This window comes from Neoarius graeffei, chromosome 12, assembly GCF_027579695.1.
Source record: "Neoarius graeffei isolate fNeoGra1 chromosome 12, fNeoGra1.pri, whole genome shotgun sequence".
NCBI lineage: Eukaryota > Metazoa > Chordata > Actinopteri > Siluriformes > Ariidae > Neoarius > Neoarius graeffei.
In genome coordinates, this window is record NC_083580.1 from 21,673,097 (window position 1) to 21,692,250 (window position 19,154).

Genomic DNA, 19,154 nt, shown 5'->3' on the forward strand with positions numbered 1-19,154 from the left:
TCTTCAGTCATAATACTTGGACTGGATCCTGACTTCCCTGTCACTTTAGATAAACGTTTCAATATGAATAGGAGTGCAAGTAGTAAAAAAAAAAAAAATGAATATTGAAAGTCAAACATTATCTACTTTTAAATGTACTGAAGTATTCAAGAGGAAAATGGATACAATTTCAGCTGCTCAGAAATTAACACTCCAGACATTTTTTTCATTCATCAATCGTAAAATTTGTTCATAAAGTTCATCTTTACTCAAAGTTAGAAAACTTTGTTTATCTTCAGCAGCAGCTGGTTTTCAAAATTGTTTGAGTCAAACATAGCTCTTTAGGGACTGAAAAGTATTCCTGCAACGCTAGAGAATAGCCGTCATTAAAATGGAACAGGTCGCAGGTGGTGTGTTCTGTGCCAATTAATGCAAGACCAATTAGCACAGTTGTGTGCAGTTTCATTTGAGATTGATGCAAATTTGCTTGAATGTCCTAAAAAAAAAAAAAAAAAGAAAGAAAGAAGTGGTAAGCAAATGATTTAGCAGCTGGCTTGGGTAAGAGAAAGATAGACAAAGAGGCATGATGTTCAAGGTTTGTTATGAAAAATGAAATGAAAAAAGTATGTTTTATATAATATGGGTCTGTTAAGTGTAGTGTGAGAGTTAGACAGTTTGTACTCTCAAGAGGTACTTCATACCTGACGTCCTCACCATCTTCCAGCATGGAGAGACAGATGGTGCATTTCTCGTCCACGTCAGACTCCTCGTCATCACACAACTTAGTCTCCAACGGCTTCCGCTGCAAACACAATAATATAGTTGGCAGATGATGGACGATATGGAAAGAGTTGTTGATTTGTATGTATTTGTTCATTTCTTTGCTGTGTGTGTGTGCGTGCGTGCATGTGCGTATGCACCTTCTTGTACTTGTGAGGGAAGGTAAACCTCTCGATGGTGGTCTGGATGGCTCCTCGGCTCACGCTGCCCAACCGATCCTCCAGCTGAAGCAACTCCTAAACACACAATTATCAGCATATGCAACTTCACATGTGGTCATTTTAATTAGTCTGTTTATGAAGTGTGAGACATAAGGTGCATGTGTATGTGCGTTACCTCATAACTCTCTCGTACAGCAGATGCATGTCGGCTGGGGCTTAAACTCTGCAAGGCCAGTAGGTGCAGCTGAGGATATGGATAATTCCTTACTTCATGGACAACCTGCTCATACAAGCACAGTTCATGGTCAACCAACAGAGAAATAACCATGGCACATGATTATCATCACATGTCACATCTGGGACAATGGCTCAGTGGTTAAGGCTTTTGAGTTATTGACTTAATTCATTATGCTCCAGAGGCACTGAATCATAGCTGACCCAAACTTCCCAACAAGAAAAGAATTTGTCCTGTAATATATACACGTGACTAATAAATGCTTTCTTTCTGCTTAGCGCTTCGGCTTGTGAGTACTTGTGACTCACTTTCTGCTGCCATGAAATGGTTCACTTCCCAAAAATAGTTTATGGTTAAATCTTGTCCATGTTCAGTCAATAAACTCACCTAGATGCTGCAAACTTGTACCTAAGAACTGCTGCAGTAATTATAAAGATTAAGATGCTCATAAAGAACATCCTTTCAAGACAGTAAATGAACAGTTGAGGAAGAAGGATTTATAATCCCACTAAATGGTGTTGCCCAGAAGAGGATGGGCTCTTGAGTCTGGTTCTGCTCAGAGAATCTTCCTTGTGACATCTCAAGGAGGTTTTTTTTTTCTTGCCACTGTTGGCCCTTGGGTTACTCATTAAAGCCAAACAAAACCCCAAAATAAACTCCTTTAGACTGACAGATAATATCCCTACAAGACATGTTTGAGTGTTCAATTGTTCATATTTGTAACTGTATACAGATTTCATTTTAAAAGAAAATGAATCAATGTCCCTGGGCGCTGCCATCTTACTCTCTACGAGGTTCAAATATTGCACTCTGAATACAAATTACGTGAGAGAATCTGAGGTTGTGATGTCACTTACACACCACATGACTTACACCAAGGTTGAGATCTAGTGGATACATCACATCTAAACTGTTGTTGTGGCAGTGGGGGCGTGGTCAAGCGCCGGTCTGTGACAGGAGGGCGGAGTCAGGGAAGGTAAGTGGCAGAATCACTACACCTGATGTCAATTAACCTGCGTTTGTGTGTCTCTTCCCAGTGACCGCACCCTACTTAAGGAGCGAGAGCAAGAGCAGAGGGGTGATCCCCGAACCAGATCCCGGTTGTGTGTGTCTGTGTTAGTCACTGATGTTTCACTGAAAAGTGTGGCAATAAAAGCCTTGTTTATGAACCTGATCTCTGTCCTGCCGTCCTCTGTGCTCCACCCTTCATTAGAACTGTTACAGTGGTGCCGAAACCCGGGACCTGGAGCGCAGCAGCCGATCAGCCCCATGGAGTCCTCCCCATTCACCGAACTGGTCCACGCCCTCGCCATGGCCCAGCAAAGCCAGCACCAGCCGCTAGTCACAGGAACAGCGCTTCGAGGCCCTGGTGCTGGCCCAGCAAGAAGATCGTGAGGCGTTCCGGCACCTCCTCGCGTCGGCGGGGTCCACCAGCGCTCCCACCGCGGGCCCGTCCCCCCTCACCCTAACCAAGATAGGCCCGCAGGACGACCCCGAGGCATTTATCACACGCTTCGAGCAAGTCACGGAGACCTCGGGGTGGCCGATGGAGCAGCACGGCGCTGCGCGCCTCCTCCCCCTGCTAACGGGAGAGGCGCAGCTGGCCGCGCTACAGCTCCCAGCCGACCGCCGGCTGGCCTACGTGGACCTCCGCCGGGCCGTCCTCCAGCATGTGAGGTGCACCCCTGAACAGCAGCATCAGCGCTTCCGCGCTTTGTGCTTGGAGTAAGTCGGCCGGCCGTTCGCGTTTGGCCAGCAACTCCGGGATGCCTGCTGGCGGTGGTTGAGGGCCGACAACCGTGATGCCGAGGGGAATCATTGACCAGGTGGTACTGGAGCAATTCGTCGCTCACTTGCCAGCAGGAACCGCGGAGTGGGTCCCGTGCCACCGCCCGGCATCGCTGGATCAGGCAATCGAGCTGGCAGAGGACCATATGGCGGCTGTCCCGGCGGCAGGACAGCAGACAGCCTCTTCTCTCCTCTCCTCTCCTCTCTCTCTCTCTCCCTCCCCCCCCTCCTCCTGTGTCTCGTCCTTGCCCCATTCCCCCACCACGGAGGCGGGGGCCGGCACCACCTGTGCCGGCCCACCGCACCCGTGGTGCCCTCCCGTTTCTCCCTTCTGTGTCTGTCTCTCCCCCCCCTCAGGTGAGTGAGCCCCAGAACACCGGTGCGGAGAGGAAGCCCGGGCCGGTTTGCTGGCGCTGCGGGGAGCCGGGCCACCTCCAACAACAGTGCACGGTAATGGAGGTGGGTGCGGTGGTTCGGATCCCCGATGCGCCAGAAGCTGCCCTCGATCGGGCCGGAGCGTATTGCATACCGGTTAGTATTCAAGGGGATACATATCAGGCGTTGGTGGATTCTGATTGTAATCAGACCTCAATTCACCAAAGCCTGGTGCAAAACGAGGCATTGAGGGAGCACAGGGGGTGAAGGTGTTGTGTGTGCACGGGGATGTTCACAGCTACCCTTTGGTGTCGGTCCACATTTTTTTCCGAGGGGAAAAATTTATAGTGAAGGCGGTGGTTAATCCTCGCCTTACCCACTCTTTAATTTTGGGGACTGATTGGCCGGGATTTCGGGATTTAATGACACACTTGGTGAAGAGTGGGTCCTGCCATTTAACAGGGGGAGGTCCCGGTGTCGCTTTGGCGGGAGCAGCTGTCACAGAGCCGTCTACGCCATCTCCGCGTCAGAGTGAGGAGCCGCCCGCCCCTCCTCTCTCTGTTGGGGAATCCCTCGTGGATTTCTCATTAGATCAGTCGCGAGATGAGACTCTGCGGCATGCGTTTGACCAAGTGAGAGTAATCGATGGTCAAACGCTCCAGCCGAGCACCACCCTGTCCTTCCGCTACTTCGCGATTATGAAGGATAGATTATACCGAGTGACGCAGGACACTCAAACTAAAGAGCAAGTCATGCAGCTTTTAGTTCCGAAGAGCCGCCGGGAATTGGTATTCCAGGCGGCTCACTTTAATCTCATGGCTGGACACTTAGGGCAGGATAAGACACTAGCCAGAATAATGGCCCGATTCTATTGGCCAGGGATTCGCGGCAATGTCCGTAGGTGGTGTACGGCGTGCCGCAAATGCCAGTTAGTAAATCCAGCGGCCATTCCAAAAGCGCCTTTGCGCCCTCTACCGTTAATCGAGACCCCGTTCGAAAGAATTGGGATGGATCTCGTCGGGCCATTAGATCGGTCAACACGAGGGTACCGCTTTATATTAGTTCTGGTGGACTATCCAACACGATACCCGGAAGCCGTGCCTCTTCACAATATCTCAGCACGCAGTATTGCGGAGGCACTCTTCTGCGTCATCTCCCGAGTTGGAATCCCGAAAGAGATTCTGACTGATCAAGGCACCTCATTTATGTCACGAACACTGAACGAACTGTATGGGTTGTTGGGTATTAAGCCGATCCGCACCAGCGTGTATCACCCACAAACGGATGGTTTAGTTGAACGGTTTAATTGCACCCTCAAGAACATAATTAAAAAATTCGTAAGTGAGGGCGCACATAACTGGGATAAATGGCTCGAACCCTTGTTATTTGCAGTGTGAGAGGTCCCCCAAGCCTCCACGGGGTTCTCCCCGTTTGAATTATTATATGGGCGTAAGCCACGCGGCATTTTAGATGTGCTGCGGGAAAATTGGGAGTAGGGACCTTCAAGTAAAAACAAAATTCAATGCGTTATTGACCTGCGCGCAAAACTCCACACACTCATGCACCTAACCCAGGAGAATTTGCGGCAGGCCCAAGAACGGCAAACCTGCCTGTACGACAAGGGTACACGCCTTAGAGAGTTCACACCGGGAGATAAAGTACTCGTACTGTTGCCCACATTGAGCTCTAAATTAGTCGCCAAGTGGCAAGGACCCTTTGAGGTCACATGGCGAGTCGGGGACGTCGACTATGAGGTGAGGCGAATGGACAGGGGTGGGGCGCTACAGGTTTACCACCTCAACCTACTCAAACTCTGGAACGAGGAGGTCCCCGTGGCGTTGGTGTCAGTGGTTCTGGAGAAGGCGGAGCTGGGGCCGGAGGTTCAAAAGGGAACATTGGCATCACATACCTCTCCGGTCCCCTGTGGAGACCACCTCTCCCAACCCAACTCGCGGAGGTTGCCCAGTTGCAGACCGAGTTTTCGGACATGTTCTAGCCCCTGCCCGGCCGCACCAACCTCATAGAGCACCACATTGAGACGCCCCCGGGGGTGGTAGTGTGTAGCTGCCCTTACAGGCTACCCGAACACAAGGAAAAAAAAGTGGTTCGGGAAGATCTCGAGGCCATGCTCGAAATGGGCATCGTCGAGGAGTCCCACACTGACTGGAGCAGCCCGGTGGTCTTGGTACCCAAGGCCGACGGGTCGGTCCGGTTCTGTGTGGACTATAGAAAAGTCAACGCGGTGTCTAAATTCGATGTGTACCCAATGCCTTTTATTGATGAGTTGCTCGATCAACTAGGCACTGCTCGTTTTTATTCGATGCTGGATTTAACGAAGGGATATTGGCAGATCCCCTTGACTCCACTATCCCGAGAAAAAACAGCCTTTTCCACACCGTTTGGTTTACACCAATTTGTCACACTTCCGTTTGGGCTGTTTGGGGTGCCTGCTACGTTTCAGCGGCTGATGGACAGGGTCCTCCGCCCCCACGCCACCTATCTCGATGACATTATCATCTATAGTAAATGACTGGCCAAGGCATCTCAAACATCTGAGGGCCGTCCTTAGGTCGCTGAGGCGAGCGGGTCTCACAGCCAACCCGAAGAAGTGTGCGATTGGGCGGGTGGAAGTATGGTATCTGGGCTTCCACTTGGGCAACGGGCAGGTGCGTCCCCAAATTAACAAGACTGCAGCAATTGCGGCCTGCCCGAGGCCTAAGACCAAAAAGGGGGTGAGACAGTTCCTGGGGCTGGCTGGCTATTATCGGAGGTTTATACCTAATTATTCGGACGTCACCAGCCCGCTGACTGATCTCACTAAAAAGGGGGCACCAGATCCGGTCCAGTGGACGGAGCAATGCCAGCAGGCTTTTTCTGAGGTGAAGGCCGCACTGTGTGGGGGGCCACTTTTACACTCCCCTGACTTTTCTCTCCCCTTTATATTACAGACGGATGCGTCGGACAGAGGGCTGGGGGCTGTTTTGTCCCAGGAGGTGGAGGGGGAGGACCGCCCAGTCCTATACATCAGTAGGAAGCTGTCGGTGCATGAGGGGCGCTACAGCACAATAGAAAGAGTGTCTGGCAATCAAGTGGGTGGTCCTCACCCTCCGTTACTACCTGCTGGGGTGCCCTTTCACCCTCTGTTCGGACCACGCACCCCTCCAGTGGCTCCACCGCATGAAGGATGCCAACGCGTGGATCACCCATTGGTATCTGGCACTCCAACCTTTTAATTTCAAGGTGGTCCACAGACCAGGGGCGCAGATGGTCGTGGTGGACTTCCTCTCCCATCGGGGGGGGAGTCGGCTGCAGGCCGGACGGCCGCCCGGCCTGAGTCGGGCGGTGGGGGTATGTGGCAGTGGGGGCGTGGTCAAGCACCAGTCTGTGACAGGAAGGCGGAGTCAGGGAAGGTAAGTGGTAGAATCATTACAACTGATGTCAATTAACCTGCGTTTGTGTGTCTTCCCAGTGACCGCGCTCTACTTAAGGAGGGAGAGCGAGAGCAGAGGGGTGATCCCCGAACCAGACGCAGGTTGTCTGTGTGTGTGTGTCCGTGTTAGTTACTGATGTTTCACTGAAAAGTGTGGCAATAAAAGCCTTGTTTACGAACCTGATCTCTGTCCTGCCGTCCTCTGTGCTCCACCCTTCGTTAGAACTGTTACAGTTGTAAACAACCCTGAAGATGCCCAAGTGTCAAGCATTGGGGTGTAAAAATAAGACAATCATTGAAGCAATGAATACACCCTACTACCCCCTCAGGAGCCTTTAGTTGCTTATGAACACCATCAGTGGCTACTCAGTGTTGGTTTTTTGTTTTCAAAAAATTATATTATCCCTTGTATTTTTATGTAACATGCTTTTGTTTCTTTTTATTCACTGATAAGTGATCTTTTTAGACAGCAAGAATCAAAATGCGATGATAAGATTGTTTCCTAGTATCTGTGTCAGTACTGCGTATGCGTTATGTAGCCGAGTGGAATTTAAACTTCATAAAAGTGAAGTTTGTTGATTTGCGGATTTTGTTGCCAGTAAAAATCACATTGCTACAGAAAATTCCTGATTAGATTTTTAGAATTAGAAGCCTTTATTTGTTAAATATACATTACAGCACATTGAAGTTCTTTCTTTGCATTCAACCCATCTGAAGTAGTGAAAACATACAGAGAGAGAGAGCACAGTGGCACCTGGGGATTTTTTTTTTAGAATTAGAAATCTTTATTTGATGGCTCTGTGTAACGAAGGTAAGCAGTGTACTAGTGTGCTGTTAACATCACAGGCGGAAATGGCTGCATCCAGAAAGTCTGTTTTTACCAACATAACGTTTAAAATGGATAAATTGTTATAAAGTTTTATTTTTAATTTAAATGTGCATAAGGCACATCAGAGCACTTCCCATGACTGGCAAACAGCATTTATTTTTGGGTTTTGTTTGACTTTAATGCACATCACTACAGTGACGTCACCGCTCTGACAGTTTCAGCCATCAAAGTTTCTAGAGAAGAATTAAAGTAGTGGTTCCTCTTTGCCTTCTACTGCATTATTATAGAGGTTTTCTCCTCTCAACCATTTACACATGTTCACACCTATGGGCAATTTAGATAGCCAGTTAACCTGACTGCATGTCTTTGGAATGTGGGGGAAACCGGAGCGCCAGGAGGAAACCCACGCAGACACTGGGAGAACATGCAAACTCCACACAGAAAGGCCCCCATCGGCTGTGAGGTTCAACCGGAACCTTCTTACTGTGAGACAGTGCTAATCACTACACCCCCGCACTGCAAAAAAAAACAAAACTGAATTTGAGAAAATTACTTAATACTAGTGAAATTATCTTGCTGCATGGACAGAGATTTTTACTTGATAAGACATCTTAGAATAAGTTGGTTGCAATCTAGAACTAGGCTTAATAATCTCAGAATTAGGGTCTTGTATTCTTCTAAAAGGAAATGCGAGATCATTTCAACTATTTAAGATATTTTCACTTGCCAAGATATTTTTTGCATTGTGTGCCGCCCCACACATACAGTTGTGATCAGAAGTTTACATACAGAGACATGAATGTCATGACAATATTTGGGCTTTCGGTAATTTCTTTGAACTTTTTCTGTGACAGAATGATTGTACAGCATACAACTTTAATAAAAATAAAAAAAAAACACTAGAATGTGGTGTACACATTTTAATTTTCTTTGAATTTACTGAAATCAACACAGGGTCAAAATTATACATACAGGGTCAAAAACTTACATACGCTCACTTAGATTATTAATTCAGAAGTGCCGAAACTCCAAAATGTCTTATCTTGCCAAGGTCAAGGTCTCTTAACTTCCTGTTAGTGATCATGATTGACTACAGCTGGTAGCTTCTCTGTAACTTCATAAAAAGGGTTTGTTTAAAGCACTCATAGGATCGACCAACACACAATACAATGGGAAAGTCCAAGGAGCTCAGTGCAAATCTTAGAAAGAGGATCGCAGATGTGTACAACTCTGGAATGTCTCTTGGAGCCATTTCTAAAACAACTGCAAATTCCAAGATCAGTACAAACAATTGTATCCAAGTTATTGTGGGTTCTAGTCATTTTGCCAAGCCACTTTGCTTCAAGAAAACCCAAACCGTCACCCTCAGCTGAAAGGAAATTGGTTTGGATAGTCAGGAACAACCTGGGAACTACCATGGCACAGCCCTGCCATGAACTAGAAGCTAATGGATAACTCTACAGTTCAGATCACCATGGACTCTGAGGCTGCTATCCAAGAAATAACCTTCTGCTCCAAAATTGACACCTTCAAGCTTAACTAAAGTTTGAAGCTGACCACACGGACAAAGAAAATGCCTTCTAGAGGAAAGCTGTATGGTCAGATGAGACAAAGATTGAGTTGTGTGGCTACAATGACCATGTACAGAGGAACGCTGTACCAGCTGATGGTGGTAGGATCATCATGCTCTGAGGCTGTTTTGCTGCACAAAGTGGATGGAATAATGAAAAAGGAGGACTACCTCAGAATTCTTCAGCATAAACCATCAGAAACTTGAACATGACTTGGGAGTTACAACAGGACAATGAACCCAAACACACATCAGAGCTGGTTGTGGAGGATAAAGCAGGCTAACATTAAGTTTAAAACAAGTTCTGACTTCAACCCTATTGAAAATATATCGACCATGCTTATAAGTTGAGTCCATGCCAAGAAAAACAAAACAAATTTAATTGAACTCTACCAGTTCTACCATGAAGAGTCACGAAATATCCAACCAGAATTCTGCCAGAAGCTTGTTCATGGTAAACAAAAATGTTTGGTCAAGGTGAATCTTGCGAATACATATTTAGGCTTCATCGACTTCGAGAAAGCATTCAATTTGATCCATCATGAAGGTTTGTGGATAATCATGAAGAAATATGGGATACCAGAGAAAATTGTGAGAATGGTCATGTTACTCTATGACGGCTTCCAGTGCGCAGTTGAAGATCAAGGAGAAGCATGTGATTGGTTCGACATTACCACCAGAGTAAAGCAAGGTTGCAATATGTCCAGATTTTTGTTTTTGATTGCACTGGACTGAGTGATGAGAACAACAGTTGGTAATGGAGAAAAAGGCATCAGACGGACATTTACTTCCAAGCTCGATGATCTAGACTTTGCAGACGTTATTGTGCTGCTGTCTTCCACCAAACAACAGATGCAAGACAAGGTAGATAAACTGAACATAAAAGCTAGATGAGTCGGGCTGAAAATCAACACAAGCAAGACAAAGATGATGAGAATCAATTCAAGCAATGAGGACAAGTTAACCATCGATCAACAAGACATCGAAGATGTGGAGGAATTTACCTACCTGGGAACTACAGTCTGCAAAGGAAGGTGGTGGTATGAAAGATTTAAAGAATCGTCTATCCAAAACCAGAGGTGAATTCGTGAGGCTAAAAAAAATACCTGGAGATCCAACAACATATCAAGAAGAACTAAACTGAAGCTGTTCAAAACACTAGTGATACCACCCCTTCTATACAATTGCGAGACCTGGAAGATGACCAAGGAAAACAACAGAATAGGAGACGCATTTCAAAATAAATGCCTAAGACAGATTTTGCGAATTAGATGGGAACAACACGTCACCACTGAAGAGCTCTTGGAAAAGGCTAACATGAGGGCAATGAGCATGGAAGTGAGGCAAAGGAGATGGAAAATGATTGGCCACATCCTGAGGCAAGAAAGGAGTAACATCATGAATGTAGCCTTGACATGGACACCAGAGGGAAAAAGGAAAAGAGGTTGACCAAAGACAACATGGCGGCGTAAAGTAGAAAGAGAGCAAAAGGAAGCAGGATGGAGATCATGGGACGAGTCAGGGTGACCGCTGCAAACAGAATTGAATGGAGGAAATCTGTGGAGGCCTTATGTGTCAGCAAGCGCGAAGAAGATAGGTTAATAGGTGAAAGTGAATCTTGCAGAGAGACATTTTACCCAAATAGTAGGTGTGCTGTATGTATATTTTTGACCCTGTATTGATTTCAGAAAACCCAAAGAAAATTAAAACTTGTGCACCAAATTCTAGTGGTTTTTTTTTTATTAAAGATGTATGCTGTACAATCATTCTGCCACAGAAAAAGAACAGTTCAAAGAAATTACTGAAAGCCCAAATATTGCCATGACGTTCGTGTCACTGTATGTACACTTCTGACCACAACTGTGCATAATTACATCAAATCTGAAAGTGGTGGTGTTTTTTTACAAATAGTACTTTTAGAGCAAGGTGTTTGGCTACTCTTTCCCACATTAAATACAGTCATACTCACATACTCTTTTACTCCCAGTTGCCTCTCTCATGCGCACACTTAGTACTCACCACTTGCGTAGTCGAAGTAGTCCGAGGGAAGTGGTGCATTCTGGGAGAGGCTAAGTAGTGCTGGTAGGGCTGTGGAATCTGTTGCAGGGAGTACTGATGGGACAAACCAGCATCCACACTCAGATCCCTGACAGAAAAATATAATGCCCATGACAAGATTTAGAGACAGTAAGTGTCTGATCAGTGTCCCTCGCTCATCAGTACGTACAAGTATGTTTGAATATGTTTGTCTAAAACTCACCAGTCTGTGCCTTCTGCCAGGTATCTGGGCTGTTGTGTGATTGGCTGAGGAATGTGCATGGGCAGGGAATAATCATATCCTGGGCGTAACCGATGTGTGTTGAGAGGAACACGCTCTTGTGTCCGTCTGTCAAAAAAAAAAAATTTTTATATATGATAAAATGCAAATCACACTATGTAATGTGTGTGTTCATGTGCTGGTGCTCCTGTAATTATGTGTATACTTCAGCTGCTGCTCGACAACCCCAATTCACAAAAGGTTAGGACAGTATATTGAAATTGAAAGCAATGGTTTGTAAAGAAGCTTTGACCTACATTCAAAACAATACAACAGCACAGTATTTGATGTGTCCCCTCATGAGTTTTATTGGTTTTTCAGAATAAACACGTTTCAATTTTGGCAACGCATTTCAGAAAAAGTTGGGACAGTTGGGAGCATTTTGAAACTGTTGCCATTCCTTCTCACAACACTTAAAAGATGTTTATGACCTGAAGACACCAAGTCATGAAGTGTTTCAGGTGTTATTTTGTCCCATTTTTCCTGCAAACAGGTCTTAAGGTGTGCAACAGTACTGGGTCATTGTTGTCATATTTTTTTATTTCAAAATTCGCTATACATTCTCTATTTGGGACAGAGGGGACAAGCACTCTCTTCTTCCTTTGTAATGTATGTGCAGAATGTGGTTTTGCATTGTCTTGTTGAAATATCCCTGGGAAAGATATCATCTTGAGGGCAGCATATGTTGCTCCAAAATCTCAGTGTACTTTTCTGCATTAATGTTGCCATCAGAGATGTGTAAGTTACCTTTGCCAAGGGCACTGACACAACCCCATACCATGACAGACCCTGGCTTTCAGACTTATTGCTGGAAACAGTCTGGATGGTCCATTTCTTCTTTGTTCTGGACCACATGGTGTCCATTTCTTACAAAAAAGACCTGGAATACTGATCTATCTGACCACAATACATGTTTCCACTGTGTGATGGTCCATCCCAGATGCCTCTGAGCCCAGAGAAGTCAATGGCGCTTCTGGACACAATTAACATAAGGCTTCCTTTTTGCACAGTAAAGTTTTAACTGGATATAAATCCATACTGTAGTGCAGGGCTTTTCAAAGTGTGGGGCGCGCCTCCCCTAGGGGGTGCCAGAGTTCTTCAGGGGGGGCGCAACGTGAGGAAAAATAAACCAGAATAAGTTACTTTTGCGGACATTTAGCGAACTTCAGCTAGCCTTTGCCAGAGACAAAATGGATCGATTTTTAGTACCTAAAGCTACAGTGAGTGAGGAGACAGAGTCTGGGCCAAGCAAAAAAAGAAGGAAGTATGACCACGATTATTTAAAGTTTGGATTTTCATGGACTGGATCTGAAGATGCTCCACTGCCACAGTGTGCTGTCTGCCAAGAGGTGCTAGCTAACGATGCTATGAGATGTTTAAAAATGTGTAAAACAAGATGTTTTTAAAAAAAAAAAAGCACGTTTAAAATGTGTAAAAAAAAAAAAAAAAGGTTTTAAAAAAGCTCATATGTTTTAAATGTGTAAAAAAAAAGATGTTTTCAAAAAGCACAGATGTTTAAAATGTGTACAACCATTTTTTTAAAAATACGAATAGAGAATTAAGTATAGCAACAACAAAAATTGGGCGGCACGGTGGTGTAGTGGTTAGCGCTGTCGCCTCACAGCAAGAAGGTCCTGGGTTTGAGCCCCGGGGCCGGCAAGGGCCTTTCTGTGTGGAGTTTGCATGTTCTCCCCGTGTCCGCGTGGGTTTCCTCCGGGTGCTCCGGTTTCCCCCACAGTCCAAAGACATGCAGGTTAGGTTAACTGGTGACTCTAAATTGACCGTAGGTGTGAATGTGAGTGTGAATGGTTGTCTGTGTCTATGTGTCAGCCCTGTGATGACCTGGTGACTTGTCCAGGGTGTACCCCGCCTTTCGCCCGTAGTCAGCTGGGATAGGCTCCAGCTTGCCTGCGACCCTGTAGAAGGATAAAGCGGCTAGAGATAATGAGATGAGAACAACAAAAATTGTAAGGGGGGGCGCTGTTGTTTATTTGCTCTCGGGGGGGGGGCTGACTCTCCCTGCTGTAGTGCTTGAGAAAGGTTTGCCAAAGTAATCCTGAGCCCATGTGGTTATATCAGCTATAAATGAATGACAGTTCTTGACACAGTGCTATCTGAGGGATCGGAGATCAGAGTTCAGCTTAGGCTTGCGCCCTTGCCCTTTACACACCGAAATTCCTCTAGATTCCTTGAATCATTTAATATTATTATGCACCATAGAGGGTGAAATATCCAAATCCCTTCCTATCTTTCTTTGAGGAACGTTGTTCATTTTCTCATGCATTTGTTGACAAACTGGAGACCCTCGGCCCATCTTTACTCATTAAAGACGAGGCCTTTCCTGGATGCTGATTTTGTACCAAATCATGATTATAAATCACCTGTTTCAAATCACATCATTATGTAATAGTTTTACTTCGTTATTAGCCCTAATTTGCTCCTGTCCCAACTTTTTTTGGAATGTGCTGCAGGCCTGAAACACAGGAATTGATGTATATTAACAAATGAAAGGAAATTGACCAGACAAAACATGAAATATCTTGGGTTCGTACTGTCAGAAATGAAATACAAGTCAAAGGAGATTTAGAAATCACTGCTTTCTTTTTTATTTGTTATTTTTCTGATTTGGGATAGTATGTGTATACACTATATGCCTGTGCACTGCTGTCGCTTTTGTATAAGGGGTTATAATGGTGTGTATACCTGCGCTGCAGTAGTTGCTGCTGTATGAGGTATTGCTGCTGTAAGGCCTGAGGTAGGAAAGTGGGTGGGACTTCCTGGTACTGTGGGGCCGCGAGGCCAGTCGGTGGGAACTCAGTAGGAAGGGGTGTGGCCAGGTGGAAATGTCGGCAGGATGTCGCATGGCTGTGTTGGTGCCTGCTGAAATGAGTACCTGCATACAACAACCAATCACAGGTTACAGAGTCAGAATGATCGCTCAATGACCAGTCCTATTGGACAGCCAGTCAGAGAGCACAGACATGTTCAGAAACTGCATGCCTTCAGGGGTCCCACATGGTCAATATTTTGACTTTATCATGACCTATTTGACATTAGTCACCTGATTGATGTGTGTTAGGAGCTCAAATGTAATAGAGGCATGGAAATCTGCTGGCCCCTGAGGGCTATGCTCTGAAAGACTTTGTCAGTTGTAAACACAAGAAAAAAAAAAAAGCACTTTTAAGAAGGTACAGAACATCCAACCAGTGGAAAATTTTTGAAATTGAATCACATCTCCGTTTTTAATGAATACAACAGCAAGCAAAATGTAATCTGTGAATTTTCCTCGGCAATTAATAAAGCGATCTATTGATCCATCTATCGCTCATACTCATGCATTCCAAATAATCGTACATATACGATTTTTATTTTAAAAACAAATCCACCTGATACGGTTTTATTTTGCCGATACGTTTATTAGAAACTCAGGCTGATGCTGCATCTATACATTTATAAATGGTCTATACTGGGGATCAATTGGAACAGTACTTGGCCTTTGCCGTATGGGTCGCAAAGACTTGTAAGCACTGGTAACTTGTCGGGAATGTACACTCTCAGAAAATAAAGTATATTATTGTACCTTTGTCACTGGGGCAGTACCCTCCAAGGTACTTATTTGTACCTTTTATATACAACTTGGGAACAAATATGTACCTTTTTGGCCCTAGAAAAGGTCCACTGAGTTCCAATAAGGTCTTGAGGTCCAATAAATGAGCCCTAGGGGGTACAATAGTGTACATTGTACCCTGGGGGACAGAAATGGATTCCAACTGTACCCCTATTTCTGACAGTGTACATTCACTGTATTAGTGTAGGCAAATAACCAGTCTCTGGGTTCGTATAGATCAATCTAGTGGCATAATTCTTCAGTGTTGTATCCATGTCGCTTCATACACTAGTTTAGATCTAATTTTATGAGATTGTGTTTTATAACAGGTTGGCACGATGAGTGTAAAAGGCATTGATAGGGACATGATTCGGCCTCGGGGATTAGACAAGCTCTACATCAATAAACAAGTTTTGTAGACGTCTAGCGCTAATCCACTGGTGTGGTATATGAATTAAATGCCATTTAAAAATTTGGTGGGTGAACTATTTGGTCAAAATGATAATTGTCCAAAAGGAGCCAGTGTTGGCAGTTTGTTATTTTTGAGCCATGCCAGGGTGGCTTCTTTGGGGCTGGTGATTATAGGTCTTCATGGAGGATGTAGACAGCAAGTTGAAAGAACCTGCCATCATTACAAGAGGAACTTGAGTATATTACAAATTTGACTTTTAATAATAGTGACCATTAACAGTAGAATTATAATCAAATAGGATTTGCATTATATGAATGTTAATATACTGCCAATAAAGATGTTGCTTCTTCTCATAAAGCCCCATGCACTTATTCCACCCGATACGAAAAACGAACATATGCCAAAAGATTCCACGCTGTACACTTATTCAGGCTGGACTATTATTAGACTTCTAAAAATTTCAGCTTATACTCTCATTCCTCACTGTGATATTATAAAGAATGTTCGTTCCTGGTATTATTATTATTATTATTATTATTATTAATAATAATGCGTGTTGCATAAATGGTTCTTCAGGAATTGGTCACAATTCTAACGTTGGCCATGACTTAGACTGAACTGAGCCAATTCAATTTATACACTCACTGGCCTCTTTATTAGGAACCCCCACCTAATACATCTGCTGGTTGATGCAGTTCTCTAATCGGCCAATCTCTTGACAGCAGCACAATGCATAAAATCATGCAGATACAAATCAAGAGCTTCAGTTAATGTTAACTTCAAACATCAGAATGGGAAAATTTGTGATCTTTGTGACTTTCACTGTGGCATGGGTGTTGGTTTGAGCCAGATGGACTGGTTTGAGTATTTCAGAAACTGCTGATCTCCTGAGGGTTTCTCTCACTCGCACGCACACACACACACACACACACACACACACACACACACACACACACACACCTCTAGAGTTTACACTGAATGGTGTGAAAAACAAAAAACATTGAGTGAGCAACAGTTCTGTGGGTGGAAACGCTTTGTTGATAAGAGAGGTCAGAGGAAAATGGCCATATTGGTTCAAGCTGCCAAGAAGGCTACAGCAACTCATACAGTAGCAACTCTTTACAACCGTGGTGAGCAGAAAAGCATCTCAGCATACAACAGCAGAACACCACATTGGACTCCACTCCTGCCAGCCAGGAACCGGAATCTTAGAATCAAGAACAAGCTCCTATTAAAGTGGCCAGTGAATGTATGTTAACCCACTGAATTAATTGACACACGATACATGAAAATAAAACTTCAACAAGCTTAAAGAGATGTACCAAATTGGTTTTACTGAGCGAAAACAACAGAGCAGATGAACTCTGGAGTGGGTGTTTAAAGCTTAGTCTGGGATGGAAAAAATGAGTAGTTCAGGTGCCCAGAGCAAGCAGATTTAATGTCCATATTATTATTATTATTATTACCACCATCATCATCATCAGCTTCCTGATGTATATGCCATTTCAATACCCAGAGGGAAAAAATAAACCCTACTTCCTATTGATCGTCGTAGAACAAAAAATGTTCTATTTGGTGACATGATGTACCTTGATGCTGTAACAATTGCACATGCATCTGAATCCCACCACCTGCTACATTACACATGCTGGATGAGACACATTTAGAATGGCTTTTGTTGGGCGGATTAATTAGTGTTCACAGATGGCAGATATTCATTTCAGAATCAGAAACATGCAGGTATGTGGAAATGCTAACCAAATCATCTATCATCCATAACCGCTTATCCTGTACAGGGTCACGGGCAAGCTGGAGCCTATCCCAGCTGACTATGGGTGAGAGGCGGGGTACACCCTGGACAAGTCACCAGGTCAATGCAGGGCTGACACAGAGACAAACAACCATTCACACTCACACCTACAGTCAATTTAAAGCCACCAGTTAGCCTAACCCGCATGTCTTTGGACTGTGGGGTAAACCGGAGCACCCGGAGGAAACCCACACAGACACAGGGAGAACATGCAAACTCCACACAGAAAGGCCCCCGTCGGCCGCTGGGCTTGAACCCAGAACCTTCTTGCTGTGAGGCGACAGCACTAACCACTACACCACTGACAAATCAGAGAAAAATAAAAGTCCAGTGCAATGCTCTCATATACAGTTGTGGTCAAAAGTTTACATACAGTGACATGACTGTCATGGCAATATTTGGGCTTTCAGTGGTTTCTTTGAACTCTTCTTTTTCTGTGGCAGAATAATTGTACAGCATACATCTTTAATTAAAAAAAACAGAATTTGGTGCACAAGTTTGAATTTTCTTTGGGTTTTCTGAAATCAACACAGGGTCAAAATTATACATACAGCACACCTAAAATTTGGGTAAAATGTCTCTTCGCAAGATTCACCTTGACCAAACATTTTTGTTTACCATGAACAAGCTTCTGGCAGAATTCTGGTTGGATATTTCATAACTCTTCATGGTAGAATTGGTAGAGTTCAATTAATGTTTTTTCTTGGCATGGACTTGACTTATAAGCACGGTCCATATATTTTCGATAGGGCTGAAGTCAGGACTTGTTTTAAGCATAATGTGAGCCTGCTTTATCCTCCACAACCAGCTCTGATGTGCGTTTGGGTTCATTGTCCTGTTGTAACTCCCAAGTCGTGTTCAAGTTTCTGATGGTTTATGCTGAAGAATTCTGAGGTAGTCCTCCTTCTTCATTATTCCATCCACTTTGTGCAATGAATCAGTTCCACTGGCAGTAAAACAGCCCCAGAGCATGATGATCCTACCACCACCACCAGCTGGTACAGTGTTCCTCTGTATATGGTAGTCACTGTGGTCAAACAACTCAATCTTTGTCTCATCTGACCATACAGCTATCCTCCAGAAGGCATTTTCTTTGTCTGTGTGGTCAGCTTCAAACTTTAGTTAAGCTTGAAGGTGTCAATTTTGGAGCAGGGGGTTATTTCTTGGATAGCAGCCTCTTAGTCTATGGTGATGTAAAACTCACTGAACTGTAGACAGTGATCCATTGGTTTCCAGTTCATGGCAGGGCTGTGCCATGGTGGTTCCCAGGTTGTTCCTGACCATCCAAACTAATTTCCTTTCAGTTGAGGGTGACAGTTCAGGTTTTCTTGAAGCAAAGTAGCTTGGCAAAATGACTACACCTCACAATAACCTGGATACAATTGTTTGAACTGATCATGGAATTTGCAGTTGTTTAGAATCTAGATCTGCACTGAGCTCCTTGGACTTTCCCATTGTATTGTGTGTTGGTCAATCCAGTGAGTGCTGTAAACAAACCCTTTCCATGAAGGCACAGAGAAGCTACCAGCTGTAGTCAATCATGATCACTAACAGGAAGTTAAGAGGCCTTGGCAAGATAAGATACATTTTGAAAGTTTCAGCACCTCTGAATTAATAATCTAAGTGAGCATATGTAAATTTTTGACCCTGTGTTGATTTCAGAAAACCCAAAGAAAGTTAAAACTTGTGCACCAAATTCTAGTTTTTTTTAAATTCAAGATGTATGCTGTACGTTCTGCCACAGAAAATGATCAGTTCAAAGAAATTACTGAAAGCCCAAATATTGCCATGACATTCATATCCAAGATGACATTCATGTCACTGTATGTAAACTTCTGACCACAACTGTAACTCTTGTACC

At 44.4% G+C, this 19,154-nt stretch overlaps 1 protein-coding gene across 2 annotated transcripts in view; it reads right to left on the bottom strand.

Moving 5' to 3' along the window:
* Positions 1-19,154, bottom strand: part of ark2ca (arkadia (RNF111) C-terminal like ring finger ubiquitin ligase 2Ca) — a 45,944-nt gene that overhangs the window by 1,389 nt on the left and 25,401 nt on the right. Inside the window, exons 2-7 of one of the 2 annotated variants that reach the window (XM_060935670.1) lie at positions 14,168-14,357; positions 11,408-11,533; positions 11,167-11,293; positions 1,096-1,200; positions 900-995; positions 681-781 (exon numbers count right to left, since the gene is read on the bottom strand). In XM_060935670.1, coding sequence (XP_060791653.1) covers positions 681-781; positions 900-995; positions 1,096-1,200; positions 11,167-11,293; positions 11,408-11,533; positions 14,168-14,357 — 745 coding nt within the window. Of the gene's footprint in view, positions 1-680; positions 782-899; positions 996-1,095; positions 1,201-11,166; positions 11,294-11,407; positions 11,543-14,146; positions 14,358-19,154 lie in introns of both variants that reach the window. The other variant, XM_060935669.1, reaches the window with a different exon arrangement.